The following is an 18,625-nucleotide window of genomic DNA, read 5'->3' on the forward strand; positions in this document are numbered from 1 at the left end:
TATCCGCGATAAGTTGGAAGTTTCTTTATTCGATTGAAATACCCGGAGCCTAGCTAAATTAAACAGAAGTTCTACCTCGAGTTTCACGGACCGTTTCCGTGTAACTTTTCGATGTTTTCCATTTGATGTCGACGTCAAAGTTCGTAGTTCGAAGCGAAAATATATTATTTTCGGTTCGGGACGTGATGTTTTCATCGCATACGACGAGACGTTTAGTTTAATTAAATTCTGATTATTGTCGAGAAAGCATTGGGTACAGGAAGAGATGCCACAATTGTTGGTCGTCAGTTGTATAGCTTGGCAAATCTAGCTGTGCCTCTAAGGTACAGGAACGATAAAGAGAGATGGTAACTGTCCACTAAAAACTTTTATCAAGAAGTACAATCGGGAAAAAAGTTTTGGCTTGAATGAATTCGGCAAGTGTTGACAACTACACATATACCACTAGGGAACGGGAACCCCAATTATTCCTTATGTGCAGCTGGAAAAAGATTGAAAGATCAGTGATATATAAATGTAAATACACACATCGGAAAAGTCTAGGGATATTTTTATAACATACTAAATATCATAAAAATAAATGCATGAGGTCGTTTAATTTCGATTAAATTGGTACACTCGACCACCCTGTAGATTTCTATGGGTTGAACAAAGCATACAAAAACGGTAACTGATCTTTTATCAAGTTTTTCACAAACTGTAGGTTTTCGGCTAAAATGAATAATCTGAAAGTGTCGAGTTTGTACATTCTATGCAGTTCTTGCTCAGCAATCAAACTGGAAGTATTGTGCTTTAACATGGAACGCCATCACTTACCATTGGCTGAGATGAATAGAGCTGTAGGGCTTCTTCAAGGGTGCATGCGACAAAATGATGTAGCTCTTCGTTTGGGGGTCTCCCAAAGTGGTATCAGTCGATTGTGGCGGCGTTTCCGTGAAACTAGCAGTCCAGCCGAACAACATCCAGGGCGAGGACGCGCTACAACTGCAGTTGGAAACCGATTGTTGGTCTTAACCGCAAGAAGACAACCGACAATCACAGCACCTGAGTTGGTTAACGTGTTGCAGCAGACACACCAGGTAACCATTGGTCGTGATACTGTCAGAAATCGACTGCATGAAGCAGATCTCCACAACAGAAGGCCACTTAGATGTCCACCTTTGTCGAGAGGCAATCGCGGTAGAAGATTAGAGTGGTGTCAAGAACATCAAAACTGGGATGCAAATGATTGGGCCACAGTTTTGTTTACAGACGAATCCAGATTTGGATTTCATCCAGATTCTCGTCGAGTAAGACTGTGGAGACGACCTGGAAATAATGAACGTTTGAGACACGTCCAGGAAGTCCACAGATACAGAGGTGGTACAGTAATGATATGGGGCGGAATCATGATCGGCGGCAGAACCGATCTTGTTTTTCCAAATCGCTTCCTCACAGCTCGACAGTACCTCGACACAATTCTTCTACCTATCGTCCGCCCGTTTGCTGGTGCTGTTGGTGAAAACCTCCACCTAATGCACGATAATGCTCGTCCACATGTCGCGCGTCTAGTGACTGACTGGCTCACCAACGAAGGAGTTGATGTATTGCCATGGCCAGCACAATCACCGGACCTGAATCCCATCGAGCATGTGTGGGACATGCTTCAACGAAGAATTACTCCTCATATGGGGAACATTCACAAAACCTTTCAATTGAGAGAGCTTTTAATCGCTGAATGGGCAAATGTACCTCAACAAGACATTGACAATCTCATTTTGTCGATGCACGATAGATGTAGGGCCGTAATAAACCAGCGTGGAGGCCACACTTTGTACTGATTCCAATTTTTTTTGTATTATGATTTTTTTTCGGGGTGCCAAAGAAGAGCAATATTTTTTTTTAGTTTTGCTTATATGCGCACTCAGTATTTTTGACCATTTAATAAATTTTGTTGTAAGTTACATTCGTTTAATAATCACCCGTCAACTTTTTTTTCCCTAAAGCGATCTAAAAAAAAAAATATTGCCATTTTTTAAAATATCCCTAGACTTTTCCGATGTGTATACATAATACTGCTACCCATCAAATATACGAAACACGAATAAAAAGTAAGATATTTATTGTACAACAATATACTCACAAAAATCATCACACATATCTGCCAAAAAAACTTAACTTTTCATATAACCTAACCAGCATCGCAGCACAAATCTGTTATTCGCCGTCACCTAAAAATTTCCTTTCATATGATTTTCTTGCAAAGGCTTTAAAGAGACGGTCCCTTTATAGACTTCAGCAGTAATCCGCCATCATGTGAGTGTCCCATCTCCCCTGATACCTCTCTTCCATCGTTTTGATATCTTGGTAAAAACGTTCCCCTTGTTCCTCAATAAGGTCATCAAGATTTTCTGGGAAACGGTCAAGTGGCTGTGGAGGTATGAATTTTAATACTCATATGACAACCGTGTTAAAATTGTTGAGCATTTCTTCCACTAAATCCCGGTAATTTTCCGATTTATTGTTTCCAAGAAAAATTTCCAAAACTTTCACAAAAGAGCACCATGCATTACACTCAATTTCAGTCATCGATTCTGTAAAATGCGAATCTTTTATAAGTTGTCGTATCTGAGGCCCATCAAATATTCCGGCTTTCAATTTTTATTTACTAAGTGCAGGGAATTTGCTGGACAAGTATTCAAAACAAGGACGATTCTGGTATAGGCCTTTACAAATTGTTTCATCAGCCCTAGTTTAATATGTAACGGAGGTAATATTATTTTCTCTCTGTCGACCAATTATTCGTTAACTACGTTAGCTTCTCCTTGAACTAAAGCATCTCTAGAACGCTATTTCTTCTACTACAGTGTTGGTCCTAAGCCCTGCTATCCCATAGACACAGGAAAAAAGGATATTTTGTATAGCCACCTTGTTGTCCCAGGAGAAAGTTTACAATCTCAAAATCAACACAGATCTTCCACTCTTGTTAGTCGTACTTGATGTTTTTAGCACCAGCGATATTGTTTCATATTCTTCTTTCAGTCAATTGGTGTACTTCCATATTTGTTGCCATTATGTAGAAGGAAACACTTTAAACTTCGTTTGGAAATGTCGATAAAAAGGCGCTAGTGATCTGGCGTATACTCCGATACACCCATTTTTTCTAACAGTGTTACAAAAAACCGTATCATCTTGCTGAGAAAAAAAAGGCAAAAGATCTTTTCTCTATTATGGTAGTATGTTATTTTAGTGTCTGGGTGAAGAAGTTTCGTTTCCTACAGTCTGGAGGCAAGCAACTCGGAAGAATCCTCTGGAAGGTTCAAATCTCTAATAAGATCGCTTAGCTCTTCCTGAGTAAAGCGCTCAGGACGTGTTGAATCCCCTTCAAAATCACTGTCGTCTTCCTCAACCCTATTAGTATGTAGTTCGCCAGATAACGTTTCGACATTATCCTCTGGTAACGTAGGTAGGCTGCTAAATATTGGAATGGGTATCTGCTCAAGCTGATGTGGAAGTGGTCTTATTGCTGGATCCAGGTTAGGATATGTCCGGGTATGTCGATTGTTACGATTAATGTCCTTTATATTCACAAGACAGAAATAGCAATCGTCAAAATGATTTTTTGGTTCCCTCCATACCATAGGAACACCAAACTTTAAACATTTTCGTTGTCCTTTCGTCCACTGTCGCAAGTTTTCAAGACAAGTTTTGCACACTACATATGGAGCCCAGGATTTATCTTGATCTCCTAAATGTACAGCAAAATTGGCTTGATAGGCCCTTTTTATAGAATCACAAACTTGTTTTCTACTTTCCTTCACAAGATACTCGCCACATATGTAGCAAAAACTTTCGGGTTATTCACATAACAACGCCTGCTTGTAGAAGCCATGGATTTCAGTTGTCACAAACTCTTGCAACGAAACTCAAGTTCAAACTAAATTTTACAATGAAATGCAGTCGACTTTATAGGAATTTATTAAGGCCATTTCCGAGAAAATATTATTCACTTATCGGACAATAGGTAAGAAGCAATTAGGGCTAATTTCATGTTATGGACATTTCCAATAAGTAGGTACACTTCAATTAGAAGTCATTAGTATGCATTTGTCTTAGAATTTGTTGTCTGTTTATAAACATATTGCAATTATAGTGGTGGAATATACAGAAATGTAAGAATATTCAAGTATTTGATAAGTATGTTTTATCTCGAAAACTAGAGCTGATACAAAGAAAGGAATCAGCACAGATGAATTAACCAAAATCAGTGGATTTTTTTCCGACAGCAAGACAAAAATTTTTTTTGGTGGGCTGTGTAATAGATACGTAGTCACTATTTTTCGGGTTCAAAGGCCGTCGACTTTTAGAATTTCTTCCTGACGTTTTGCTGGCGTGAATAGCTAGCTTTGTCAGACTTTTAAAAATATAGTAACAACGAAAACCTGGCCGGGAAAGGCTTAACCATTTTCTCAATATCCTCATTAGTGATGAATTAATTAAGAAAAAATGAATAAACTTACAAGCAATAATTGATAGACAATTGAATGCATAGTCACTATACATTCAATTATCTATCAAAAAAGTCCAAGAGCGTTGTAAGCGGGTGTGAGTTTGGATAGCATTGAAAGAATAGCTCATGAAATGAAAACAATTGAAAATGGCTATAATTGACCATCAATAAAAAACCAACTCTTATTGCTACTTGCGGCGAGGACTGTACTCACAGGCCATTCTGAAACCCAAATAGGCGCACTAAGTCGCACAGTAGATTTCATCCTTTTCTATCCTAATGCGTTCTCTGTCAGTAGTGTATGCAGGTGGTGATATGTAACAAGTCGTTTCCTAGATTGACAAGTTGTACTTACAAAAATGAAACTGATAATATAAAATTGAACTTACTTTTATGAAAGTGGATTTTTTCAAAAGTCATTATTGTTAGTTACTAGCTTTATCACCTAAATTCACTCAGGTAGTTGATTTTCTATGTGGTAGTCGGAAAAAAATATTAACTTTAAATTATTTGAGGTTGACGGATCCTGCTTTTTATATAGTCCAAGGGGCATAAAATCCTCTCAAATGTTTTATAAAAGCACGTCATTCATGTGAAAACCCCTCCATGTAACTGCCTCAATCGTTTCACAATGATCTGGAATGTTCAGGACTATTTTCGAAGATTCCAGAATGTTCAGAAATGTTCTCGAATACTTTCGAATGTTCTAGACTATTCTAGAGATTTATAGAAAGCGAAAGTTGTAGCCCCTGTGTCTGCAAAAGCATATATTTCATATAAAACATTGAAACCTTTTTCATGTATGGGATATAATGATCTGGGATGTTCCTGAATCTTCCAGATTATTCTCGAACATTCCACCACATTTCGAAATGTTCTGAAATGTTGCAGAATGCAGACGAATACTCTTGAATGTTCTGGACTGTTCTAGAACTTTTTAGAGGGCAAAACTTCAAAAGTACCTTCTACAGGTACAGAATAGAAACTTACATTAAATGAATTCAAACACTTTGGCTTCTGCTCACTGGATGTCTTCTGTAAAATTATTGATAATTATGAATTTCTGTTATTATTTTTACCCTTGGAAGATTACAGTGGAGAAATTTATTGAGAAGTCGTAATCGTTGTAAATCAATCGCATCAATTAATTGATAATAATAATAAATATACTTTATTGTCCAAAGTAATACAACCTCATTGACAAAGCTTGAAAATAATTGCCGAACTTTCAGGAAGACACGAGAATTTTCATCATGGATGGGGATAGAGGGTCTGAGTTGTGATATTGTGAGAGAGTAAGAAAATTATTGGCCCCAGGATTGAACCTTGCGCTACCCCAACATCAGCTATATAATTTGTCCGATATTTCCATATAACCATGTCCAATATTTCTAAATCGCCTGGAATAGTAACCTGATTCAATCAAGAACTTGCGTGCGTTCCAAAGCAATTTCATGTCTGGCCTCTGAGAAAGCGTGTTCTGCCACAGCCGATTTATCTGTTTTGCCATAGCGGCAACTTTTTTAATACTCAGTAAAACGTATTTAAACGTTTCTTATTCATGGTTCCGATGTAGAACGAACCACAACTACATGGTATTTGGTATATTCCTGGGATAGTTGGATTCCTCGGTGGACAGCACAATGAGAGACTCGCCCAATATATTGACTTTTAATGCACGATTGAAAGCCTATTTCATAAAAAAAAACTGCTATACCATCAATGAACTTTTTTCAAATCAATAATTCCATTTTTCTTCACTCTAGCCGGACAGCTATTATTGAACAATCTACCCTTTCATATGTATGTTAGACTATAAATGTTTTAAATTTGTATTGTATTATTTTTTAATTTGTATTGTATTATTTTTCAATTTGTATTGTATTATTTTTTTAATTTGTATTGTATTATGTTCATTGTGTTTTACACCCTATGGACGTCTTCCTTGTTACTGTGTACTATTTTGTGAAAGGAATTTTATACTTTTCAACAAGAGAAGTTAATGAACATTATTATTATTATTTTGCTGACCTGAGACTAAGACAAGTGTCATATTCCGAAACATCGATGTTCGCCATTGAGGACGACAGTGTGCAATATAAGTGAAATATTACTTCTTCCATTTACCATACTGTGTAGCAATACTGTGAATGATATCTGATTCAATTCCATAACAAATGTTTGGAGTACAAACTGAATAGGAAAAATTGTGTTTCCTTCGCGTAATTCAATGTTTATAAGAAAGTAGTTGTTTGAGAGGGCCTTTTTTTCAGTTTGTGTTTAAAAGTAACTTCTTTGCAGGATCTACGTATCTTTGCAGAGTTCATTTTGAAATTAAATTCTATATTACTTTCTTTGGAAGATTCCCACATTTGTTTGCATAAAGATAGGGGAGTAGAAAGGCCAAACCGTTCTTTCCCACAGTAACCTCCTTATATTATGTGCTCATGTGCCAGCCATTTCATAAAAGATTCATTTTCCTCTAAATTTTCAGGATATAGAATGAAATCACTTGCTTAGTACTTTTAGATTATTGTAAAGCCTTTGACGCTATAGATCACCAAGCATTATGTAAGAAGCTCTTATACTTCGGAATTGATAAAAAAAAAAGCACTTTGACTTTCAAAAAATTTCCCGCCCTATTTCAACCAATGTTCAAACCTTGATAGCTTTAGAACAAGTACGGTATGCAACAAGGCTCCATATTTGGTCCAACTCTTTTCAGGATGTACACATCAGATTTTCATCAAAGTATCTGCGTGTATGAACCGATATACTGCAATGGATCGGTCCGAATTTCTGAAATATTAAATATAAAGAGATTTTCAAAACTGCTCAGACAGTCCTACAACTGTTGGGGACCTGAAAGACAGGGTGACGGGAAAGCAAGTCTGTGATTAACCAAACGTACTGTGAGGATTGCAATCAAAAGAATGTTGGTCAAACTAAACGAACTATAGTAATGCGTTTCAAAGAACATGTTTCACATATTTGCTTTCATGGACCAGAGAAGTCTGGAGTCGCCCAACATGCCTTAGAGAGTGAGAAATACATGAAATTGTTGAGACAGGTATTTGACAAAAGGTTCCTAGATGCTATAAAGCAATGAAGGTTCCATTCCAAACAGTCTGTTGTACTCTCTTACATAAGTAAAAATATAAACCAAATGAATATAATGCATACAACACGTAGTCACTAGCTGTAAATTAGTAATCGAGATATTATTACAATACAATACCGGGAATTAATTGATTTAATGAACCTCATTTGTGACCATGATTACATGTGGGAATGATATACAGATAGGCCTACCTTAGATGTAAAATTCAATTACATCATTTCCTCTTGAAGCTAATCCGGTGAGAGAAAAGCGTTTCCTTCAGGAAGAAAATTACCTAAAACTTTCACCACAAAAATGAAAAAAAACTTCCTGCATTACATACGATTTTTTTAATAAAAATCATACAGTCTGTATAATTATTTTGATTTAAATAATATATAATAACCTTACGACTCCTAGAACGTGGATCGAGCCCGGTGGATTCGTCACCACGCGACACAAGAGACACAAAATCCATCTAATAGTCACATCCAACTATCATCTCAACATCAATGTTATGTGCTTACACATACAACTTATACATTAATAATAAAAAATTATCAATAAAAGCTTTTATATGTACAAAATTGTACATAACAACAAACTATGTACACGTACGACGTCGCCGAACAACCGGCAATCACTATATGCCTGCCCCCCAGATTGCCTTCTACACGCCTATACAGTTTATATACAATAACCGCTCTGTCGAATTCACATCCTGCCATCAGATCTTCTGATGGAATCGAAGCCACGAGCCATGATCCTCGGTTGGAGGGGGATCTCACATGACCCATCATTCGAGCTTTCGGCTTGCGTCGAAGACATGTCCGTCGTGTCGCCCCCGTCTTTGGAGAGCCCCCCGTCGCTAGAGTCAGGGGTGCTGTGCAGCGATAGCGGAATGTTGTTGGTGTGCTTCTCCACGTAGGAATTCACTTCGGGAATGTCAAACATTTCCGGGGGAGGTTCGCTCAGCGAACTACACATCTCACCTCCCAGCGTGAAGCGGCTCTCCTCCTCGAGAAAGGAGCCGTCTGAGTTGATGTCGTCCGAGTGCCTCGATTCTCTCTCCTTTCGCTCTCTGCCATGCTTCTTGGAGAGCTGCAGCGGTTGCTGAAAAAGACGCAGATCATCAGTTACTATTGGTAATGGTTCATAAAAGTCAATTTGAAAAATCACGTCATTTTCCTTTTTTTTCAGAATCCACTCATTTTATAGATGTGAAATCAGTTTATTAATTTAATAAGATTTGTCTATAAAATAAAACAATTTCATAAGTATTTTTATAAAAACGATAATAAAAACAAGCCAGTTATAAAACCGTGGCAAATTGGTTAATTTATTTCCTATAATAAATTTCATGAACATTTATGTCAAGTACATGTATAAAATTATTTGGAAAATATATTTTATCTTGCATAGATTCAAATTTCTCAAAATGAAATGTTTTCTCAAATTATGAATCATGATTTCATGAAAAATACTGGGTTTTATAAACTCCAAATCATGTCATAAAACTGCATTTTCAACATTTTTATAAATCTATAAATATGTATGTTATTAAAATTCCGTGTTTGAAACTCGACCATTTCCTCTCACAACTTTCATACTATTTTTTGAACACCATAATGGGGAATGTTATTCCTGGGAATTTAACTGGTGAGGTCTACCTGAACATGCTTGAAGATACAATTGATCCTCTCATAACAGAAATAATTGAAAATGACCTAAATCATAATGATGATCGGCTTCATTTCCAGCAAGATGGAGCACCTCCTCACATGTTGCTCCGGTAAGAGAGTTTTTAGATGACCGGTTTCATGGACGGTGGATTGGAAGGAGAGGCCCCATCGAATGGCCTGCCGGGTCACCTGATTTATCGCCTTTAGACTTTTTCCTTTGGAGACACTTGAAAAATTAATGTTTTGCTATGCAGCCCGAGTCCATAGAAGATCTTCGCCAACGAATTACAGCGGAGTGCAGAAGTATAACACCTGATATGCTACAGAATGTTAGGAATAGATTTGAACAAAATCTGTATTATTGTATAGAAGCAAATGGGTCACATTTTCAGCACTTGCTGAAGTAGGATTCTACCAAGTCAATTACACATTTCAAAGTACTGGGTTGTAGTTGTTTTTCTTCATAATACCTACATGTTTGAGTGAAATACAACAAATTAGGTATCATTGGAAAGATAATTTTGTGCCCTTTCATGATATATCAATCGACTCCACTTTGCATTTAAAATTTTAGGGTTGTTACTCACCCTCTCTAGGGGGTTGAAGGCACAGGTAGAAAAATACATCTAAAATGTGTCCCCCTCAAAAGCAAAATTGACCTGTCCGAGCATTTTTGCGTTAAGTTACAAAAAAAGGAGAAAAGCTAGGTGCATAATTTTCGTTGGACCACTCTGTATAAATTGTTAAAACCTAAAATATTAATGTTTTTCCATTGTGATTTAATATGTGTCATTGTTCTAAATTGTGTAAACAAGCTCCACATTTCTATTACAGCTTTTCAAGTTGGTAGTATGTTTAACAACCAGACCAAAAATGTACCTTTTTATAAAAACGTGTGTATTTTTATAAAATCAGTCGTTTTATACTATGAAAAGAGTTTAAGTAACATCCACTAATCAACAAACATTCTCAACCTTATTTATAAATATCAAACCTCAGCATCTTTCACATTTCTTTTTACTGAAATATCTACGAAATCAACATTTGACGTTTTTATAAAACGTGTGTCAGTTTATAAGTGTCACAATGTTTCTAACATCATTTTCATAAAATCTCAGTATTATCTATTAAAAAATCAACGCACCTGTGGCGGCTCTTCGATATCATCATTAAGCAAAGGCATGCTGCTGTTGAACGGTTTGTGGGTCATGTCGACTCCCTCGTCGAGCGTCGGCAGGCTGTAGCTATACCCGGGACTGGTCAATCCCACAGAAGAGCCCCCCTCCGACATCGGTAGGCTCAGCTCGAGGTTGGCGTGCAGTTCGTTCGGCATCAACGAAGCCACCTGTTGATTAGCCACGGTCTGCGCGATATTCGGGTCGGTTATAGTTATCGGGAGGTCTACGTTCTTCGGCACTTGCGACAAGATGTCCGCCTCGTCGGACACCTTCTTCGCGTTGGTGGAGGCGACCTCCAGGGGCGTCATTATCGGCGAGTTCAAAGTGATGGTTTCCAGAACGTTACCGACGTTCATGGGATAAAGGGCGGCGCTGGGGCTGAGCTGGGCGGCGATCTTAGGCTGCGCGGTGAAGACGTCGGTATCAGCCAAGGCGGCGGCCAGGATGTCGGTGTTTTTGTTGGGCTGCGTCGCGAAGATCGGGTTGCCACCCCCTTCGGTGTTCTCGCTCGCGTTCACGTTGTCGTTGTTAACGGAGAGCAGCATCTGGTTGTCTGCATTCGTGTTGATCAGGATCTGCTGGCCGTCCGCTTGGATGAGGATGCTCTTGCCCTCGGCGTTCGCTAATATGTTCGCCAGGTCAGTTGTACCTATAGCAATCAATATTCTTGGTGAAAATATTGAAATATCAGAAGAAATTGAATATTTAGTCATTGTTCGAGCTCCCAAACTTGCAATTTGTAGTTACCGAAACTAAAATGGAAGTAGCAAATCTATTCAACGAGTTTTTTGTGGACATTATCAAAACTATCTCTGATTCGTTTACTTCAGAGACTGAAAGGATTATTATCCGGTCAAATTAGACTAAAAAAATAAGAGTGAAGGTACAAAAATTTACAACAAGCTGCAAATGCGTGTGAATTTTCAAAACATAGTTGCCTGGAAAAAAATTTATTCGAGGTGAAAGGTCAAAAATCTCGAAAAAAATTGGTTTTTCGCGATTTTCAGGAAAACGGTAAGTTTTATCATAAAATAACCTCAGATAAAAACTGTAGATCATAAAATTCTCTACAATAAATGTATCTATACTTTTTTCTTAGAGCCACCGTTTCTGAGATACGACGAGTCAAAAAATTGTAAAAGTTGTAATCGTCAATATATGCATAAGTATGCCACGTATATACATCTCTGAAGATGAATTGGCTCCCTACCCTTTATCGTTGTTTGATGACTTTGGGATGTATAAAACACAGAAGTCTGCCATTTACGATTGTTTCCAACAGGTCAATATTAAAATTAACAATACTAATATGACATACATCACTGATGGTGGATACTTACTACATCGTGTTGTGTGGGATAGTGAATAAACGTTTAGCATTATTTTAGATAAATACGTTCAGTATGTACGTAGACATTTTGGTGCCAGAATTACGGTCGTATTTGATGGCTATGAGGATTGCACGAGAAATATTAAAGCTGCAGAACAACGTTGTCGAACTTTAGCAACATCTTCATCTTCTGATATTCTATTTGATGAACTTATGACAGTTCCTACCAGTCAACAGAAATTTCTTGCAAATACTCACAATAAATCTCGGTTCATTTCAATGTTGAAGGATAAGTTTATTGGCGAAAATATATTGGTTAAACAGGGTAATAACGATACCGACGTACTGATTATTGAAACAGCTATAGAGCAATTTAATTTGACAAATACAACTATTGTTGTAGGTGAAGATGTAGACTTACTCGTACTTCTTACTGCTCGAACTCCACCTGAAAAAACTATTTTCTTTCTAAAGCCAGAAAAAGCTCAAAGTCAAACCAAAATATATTCTTCAAAAAGTTTATCTACTTTTGCAAAGAGTCAAAATCATGTACTATTTTTACACGCAATAACTGGCTGTGATACGACGTCTGCATTTTACAGGAGAGGTAAAGCAACAGTCTTTAAAAATGTTTGGAAAACAAGATTTAGTTCAATGTGCTGAAGTTTTCAAAAAAAGTAATTCGACTCAACAAGAAATTATGACCAATGGGATTCATTTTCTTCTTTTTATGTTCAAAGCTCCGAAAAAAACCACCTGCTTAGATAAGTATTGATATGCATGTTTTGTAAAAAACACTAAAAATAAGAAACAGGTGCAATTAGCTTGTCTTCCTCCAACCGCAGTTGCTGCTCATCAACATCTTTTCCGGGTATATTACCAAGTTCAAGTGTGGCTTGGTTATCAGCTAGACCCAAAAGACTGGGGTTGGAAGTTGGTCGACAATGCATTAGAACCTATTCAGACTTTACTCCCACCTGCGCCGGAAAAACTGCTGAACACAATTTTTTGCAACTGTAAAAAGGGATGCAGCGCTAAATATGGTTGTAAAAAAGTTGGACTGTTGTGTTCTCTGGCATGTACACATTGTCAAGGCCAGTCATGTTCTACTGTTGAATCACCAATAGTGGAGGATTCATTTGATACCAACGAGGAAACGTGCGATACATCACTCTTGACGCAGTTTACCTACACCCAGGATGAAAATCAAGAAGATCAAGAAGAAGAAGACCAAGAAGAAGAACGACAAGAAGAAGTATTTGAAGGTTATGACTCAGATGAATAAATTTTTACATTTTTTTAATTTCAATTGCTTTTATAATTTCCAACCCTTCCTAATTATACAAGTTTTCAATTTGACAGAATCACAACAGATATGTGGAGTAGGCTTACTGGGGAAACCACTTAAAAAAAAACGTGCTAAGTACACTACTTCATAGGTGGCGTGGAAACGTGTGCATATAACTTTATACAACTTTTACAACTTTTTGACTCGTCGTATCTCAGAAACAGTGGCCCTAAGAAAGAAAGTATCGATACAATTTTTGTAGAGAATTCTATGATCTACAATTTTTATCCGAGATTATTTTATGATAAAACTTACCGATTTCCTGAAAATCGCGATAAAGCAATTTTTTTCGAGATTTTTGACCTTTGACCTTGAATAATTTTTTTCCAGGCATCGCAATTATTCGGAATTTTGAAATCTTACTTTTAACTATGTTTTGAACAATTACACGCGTTTGCAGCTTGTTGTGAATTTATGTACCTTCCTATGTCTAGATTGACCGGATTACTATCAATATTTCAAATTAATAGATTGTAACTTCGAAAGTTTTGAAAATTATGGCTCGAAGAAGTTTTTGGCTTTCTGCTTCTCTATCTGAAAGTTACTTCTTTGCATGAGCTAAACATTTTTGTATAGTTACTTTTTTGGAATTGCTTGTTTCCTATCTTTCTTTGGAAGATTCCCACATTTTTTTGTATCAAGATCGGAGTAGTAGAAAGCCAAAAACTTTCTTTCCAAAAAATTAACCTCTCCCAAAAATAATACCATTTCTATTGAAATTATTTTGTAATTCGTATTCACCAGATTTGGCCCTCTGCGACTTTTTCTGTTATCCAAGTTTGGAGAGACCCATGAAAAGACGGTGTTTTACAACGATTGTGGAGATGAAAATTAATAGCTAAGAGACATACAAAGACATACAAAAAAGTGCAAACGGAACTGCTTCCAGGATTGGAAAAAACGCTGACAAGAGTTTATTGTATCTGAGGAGACTAGTTTGAAGGAGAGAAAATAGAAATTGATAAATATTTTTAAGAAAAATGAAAATTCCCCCTATTTTTTTAACAGACCCCGTAAACATGCTTCTGACTCATTCAAAGTTATCTTTAAATTATCTGACAAAATAAATATTACAAAATAAATATTATTTTTGTTATCAGTACCTTCAGTCAGCGACTCGAGGAATTTCTGCGTCGCTATCGGGTCTCCGGTGACGATCAGCTGCTGTCCGCTGCCTGGTTCACCATTGGAGCTCGGTACCATGGGCTGCATGCCGACCGGCGTCTCCGGTATCGAGAGTACGTTCTGAGGGGGTGCCCCCCGAGGGTCTATCACAGTTTCTTGGAGAGTCGTACTGGCGACGGGGATGGTTACTGGAGCGTTGGCGACTGGGATGTCGATTTTCGAAGTACCTAACAAGAGTTTTATGTTTCAATGAAGAATTAATGGACGTTGCCGTTACTACGTGGTAGAAGACCACCATGAAAAGTAAGAAATAAAACTTTCCAGGTTTCTTTACCACTTGTATTGTGTATAAAACAGAGAAAGTTTTATTTCTCATTCTTCATGAAGAATTGAGGGTTATAATTATATACTTGAATCTTCATGAAATGTATTCCATAAATAATTCCTGTATTTATGCAGCTGAAATATATAACAGTCTTCCTGTTGATATTACAAAACACCAGAATTATTGACATTTTCTGAAAAACTTTTGGAATTTTTCTCTCACAAGAAGCATCCTATTTTGTTCAAGAATCAACATGTCAGTCTGCTTTGAGGTGAATTATTTACATTCAATTATTGTTGGTGTCTCGTTAATACTACATAATATAATAATATAATGGGGAATGTTCCTCAATTTGGGTTATTACAGCAAATGCAAGTTTGAACAGAATAAAGTTGAGTTTAATTCATGATTTTTTCAAATTCACTTCGAAAAGTATTCAAATTGATGTTTCAAATGTTGGGTTTTAATTTTTAAAGGGATTTGTTTCTAATTCACATATTGGCAACAACGCCTATATCAACTTGAAGTAATCTATACATACCTAGATATTCTAGTTTGAAAATGGAAAATTATCTTTATAAATCAACAATTAGGCAAAATATAGATTATAGTTCAATACCACCTCCACAAGCCACATAAACAACAGTTGTTTTGTTATTTATTTATGAATAGGAAGATAGGTTAGGTGCACAAAATGTCATATGTCACATATCATATGTCCGGAACTCGGAACGTAAGTAAACAGAACAGCACGCCTTTGAAATATGTCATCTTTGTTTGTCTCATACAGGTAACAGATTCATTGTCCTTTATTAGCTATAACCGATGTTGCCAAATGGTGAAATAGAAATGAATCCCTTTAAATGTTGAATGCATTATTTCATTCCTCTTTTTTAAGTATTTAAATATTTTTTTAAAGAAAAAGGTTGAAATGATAAGTTTAAAATGCATTGTTTTAGAGCTCTTTTATGAAAACTACTTGATTTTCGTCAGGAGGAACATTCCCCATTGTCTACATTTTATTTACCCTCTTCCTTGAACTTACATATGTGTACATGTTCAATATATTACACATATTTGTTGTATTTTTTAATGAATCTCTTAAAAATGATTGTCCAAAACACTTCTCAATTCAGGGAATACATTTATTTAATTCTGATAGATATGATAATGAAATAAATATAGTTTTGAAAAACTAAAAAACACGCTTTTAAAAGACATCGAACAAAAAAGTTGAAAATATTTACTAATACTAATAATACTAGTATTATTGTAAAAAACACGACGGGCGTTTGATATACAAAAAATAAGGCACAAAGCGCCCACGCTTTTTTCACAATACTAGTATTTTTTCGTTCGTTATTGTTTTAAGCTTATTAAAAAAAAAAATTACTCTCAACTTTTTAGTTCGATGTTCTTTAAAAGCGTGTTTTCTAAAATATATTTATTTTCCATTTTTTAGTTTCGTATGCTATAAAAGCGTGTTTTTTAGTCTTTTTTAAACTATATTTATTTTATCTAAACTTTGGGATCAATCAGCCCTATATTGTTTAAAAAAATGACCATTGATATTTTCCGATTCCGGAGAGGAAGGCTGAAAATCAGCTACAAAGCCCAAGGAAGGCAGCAGGAGCGCAAAGGAGGGCAGCAGGCGCGCGTGTTAGTGTAATACTTTTTTCAAATGAAGAAACACATGTAAAGTGAGTTCAAATTATATCAAGGTTACGTAAGCGCCATCTCCCCGCGAATAGATCAAGCAATAATATCGATAATTCTGTCAAGTACAGATCCCAAGCATTCAAACGGGAATAAATATTAAATTAAAAGGAGAGTTACAAACAAACAAACATACATACATACATACGTACGTACAGGTGAAGCTAATAAAAGCGTGATAAAATAATAATAAAAAAATGAAATAAAGAAATACATGTAAAGTGAGTTGGAATTATATCAAAGAAGTTACGTACAGCGCCATCTGCCTGCGAATAGGTAGATCAAGCAATAATATCGATAATTCTGGAGTTACAAACAAACAAACATACATACATAAAGGTGAAGCTAATAAAAGCATGATAATGATAAAAAAATATACTTTTTTCAAATGAAGAAATACATGTAAAGTGAGTTCGAATTATATCAAGTTACGTACAGCGCCATCTCCCCGCGAATAGATCAAGCAATAATGTCGTTAATTCTGGAGTTATAAACATACATACACACATACATGAGCTATAAACAAATCAATCTCTTACCCGCCCTCAAAGCCTCTCCGGGGTTGCTCAACTTGACAGTTGCCGACTGGGCTAGCGGCATCGCCTGCGTAGTCCCGCTAGCCATAGCTCCCTGGTCGATCTGCAACACCATATTGCTGAGGTCCCCGCCAAGACCGAGATTGGGATCGAGCGACAGCAGCGCCTCATTGTTGAGAGGCGTCAAATTGCCGGTCTCGTCGAGGGTGACCAGCATATACGACTGAGGGTGGCCCCCGACCGTCTCGCTGGGCAGCGCCAAGATCTGACCTTCCGTTATGGTGGTTTGATTGCCGACGGCGTCTTGGATCACCAGTTGATTGAGAGGCCTGTCGGGGTGGAGTTTCGGTTCGTCCGGTAATAATTTTCTCGTTTCGCCTGGCTGGATGGGGGAAACCTGAGGAGGGGAAATCTTGTGTGAAACTAATCTCCGAATTTTTACAACACAGGCATAATTTTTATTTACTAGGAAAGAGTCACTTTATTAAGATTTGATAATAAAACATCACGACAGAAAGTCAAACGCTTTTAAAAGGCCATAATAAACATCAAACATACTGTTTGTTATCAAAACCACAATTAGAAGTAGATGAAAGTTTATTTATTACAAGAATTTCAGATTAGTTTTAGAGAGAACCATATTGGGTATTTGTAAAAATGTTATTAGAGCTTAGCTTAAACTCCAAACAAGTAGGAAGGGTATTTACTAGCAGAGTTTTAGAATGAAATGGAGAATTGATGAAAAGAACCTCATTATTTATTGATATTTTTTATATCTATATCTCTGTGAGGTCTAAACCTTTTATCTGATTACCAATCGAATATTTTTAAATGTTATCAAAGAATTATATCATGCTTTGATATCATCTGAATATTACCTTACTGATACTCTTTGTATTTGTAACACTGCATTCATTCCTTTCATTTGTTTCATTTTCTTCTCAAAGATTCAAAAGTCAACCCTTTTTTAGACAATTAAAATTCAAAATGGATCTCTCACAAAGACTCACAAAAAGTTGTATAGACAACATACTTACAAATTATACAGGAACAGGAGGCAAAAGTTATAGACATTCACATTTCTGATCACAAAGCTCAAATATTAACATGGGAAATGGCAAATGAAAAGATACATCATCATACTTTAAAAAGAATTTTCTCCAAAGATAAGATAAATGAATTTAGTAACAAACTCAATACATTAACTTGGGATGAGCTGTTGGCGATACAACTGCCGCAATAGATTTTCAATTATTGGAACACGCAGACCGGTTTCGGGCTGTTTGGCCACTCGTCAGTACAAGGTAGTGTATATCATCAACATAAAGTCGATGATTTCCGATAATTGAAAATTGAATTCCGTCAGAGTATCATTCCTCGAACTAAGCTGAAGCATACAACAAACAACAGGTTTGTCATCGCCCCATCTGCCTGTGAACGAGGTAACCTGCCTTTCGTGGTATTAGCCAGGGGAGTAGTTGTTTTCTGATAAGTGTCAGTCCATTAACCTACTATGTAGGGAGTTGAGTCCGCCTGTGAACGAATTGTTCTTAGATAATTTGATTTATAGCCAATCTTCAAGTATGCCCACTGACTATATGTCAAAGTTTTCTTTCCCTTATATGAAGAATTGGGCAAATTTCGGATATGCAGTTGGTTAGTTATAGATGTACTTGACAATGTGGTAAGAAAGTGGGGTAATCAAAAATAAACACTGAAAACATCAAGGGTCCTAATTAAAACATTAAAATAATTGTGAAATAAACAAAATTAATGCTGAAACTAATGAAGAGAAA

At 36.5% G+C, this 18,625-nt stretch overlaps 1 protein-coding gene across 3 annotated transcripts in view; it reads right to left on the reverse strand.

The window, feature by feature from the left end:
- Positions 1 to 7,924: 7,924 nt before the first annotated feature.
- Positions 7,925 to 18,625, reverse strand: part of LOC111506910 (uncharacterized) — a 35,432-nt gene continuing 24,731 nt past the window's right edge. For 2 of the 3 annotated variants that reach the window (XM_074177486.1, XM_074177485.1), the window contains exon 8: positions 17,087 to 17,226. Coding sequence is in view for 1 of the 3 variants with exons in the window: in XM_074177487.1 (XP_074033588.1) it covers positions 8,304 to 8,702; positions 10,416 to 11,098; positions 14,231 to 14,479; positions 16,833 to 17,241 (1,740 nt within the window). In the remaining 2 variants the exon portion in view is untranslated. Of the gene's footprint in view, positions 8,703 to 10,415; positions 11,099 to 14,230; positions 14,480 to 16,832; positions 17,242 to 18,625 lie in introns of those variants that run through there. The other variant, XM_074177487.1, reaches the window with a different exon arrangement.

Source organism: Leptinotarsa decemlineata, unplaced genomic scaffold (assembly GCF_025532065.1).
Source record: "Leptinotarsa decemlineata unplaced genomic scaffold, Ldec_3_MD MMD2_tig00002974_RagTag_RagTag, whole genome shotgun sequence".
Lineage (NCBI taxonomy): Eukaryota > Metazoa > Arthropoda > Insecta > Coleoptera > Chrysomelidae > Leptinotarsa > Leptinotarsa decemlineata.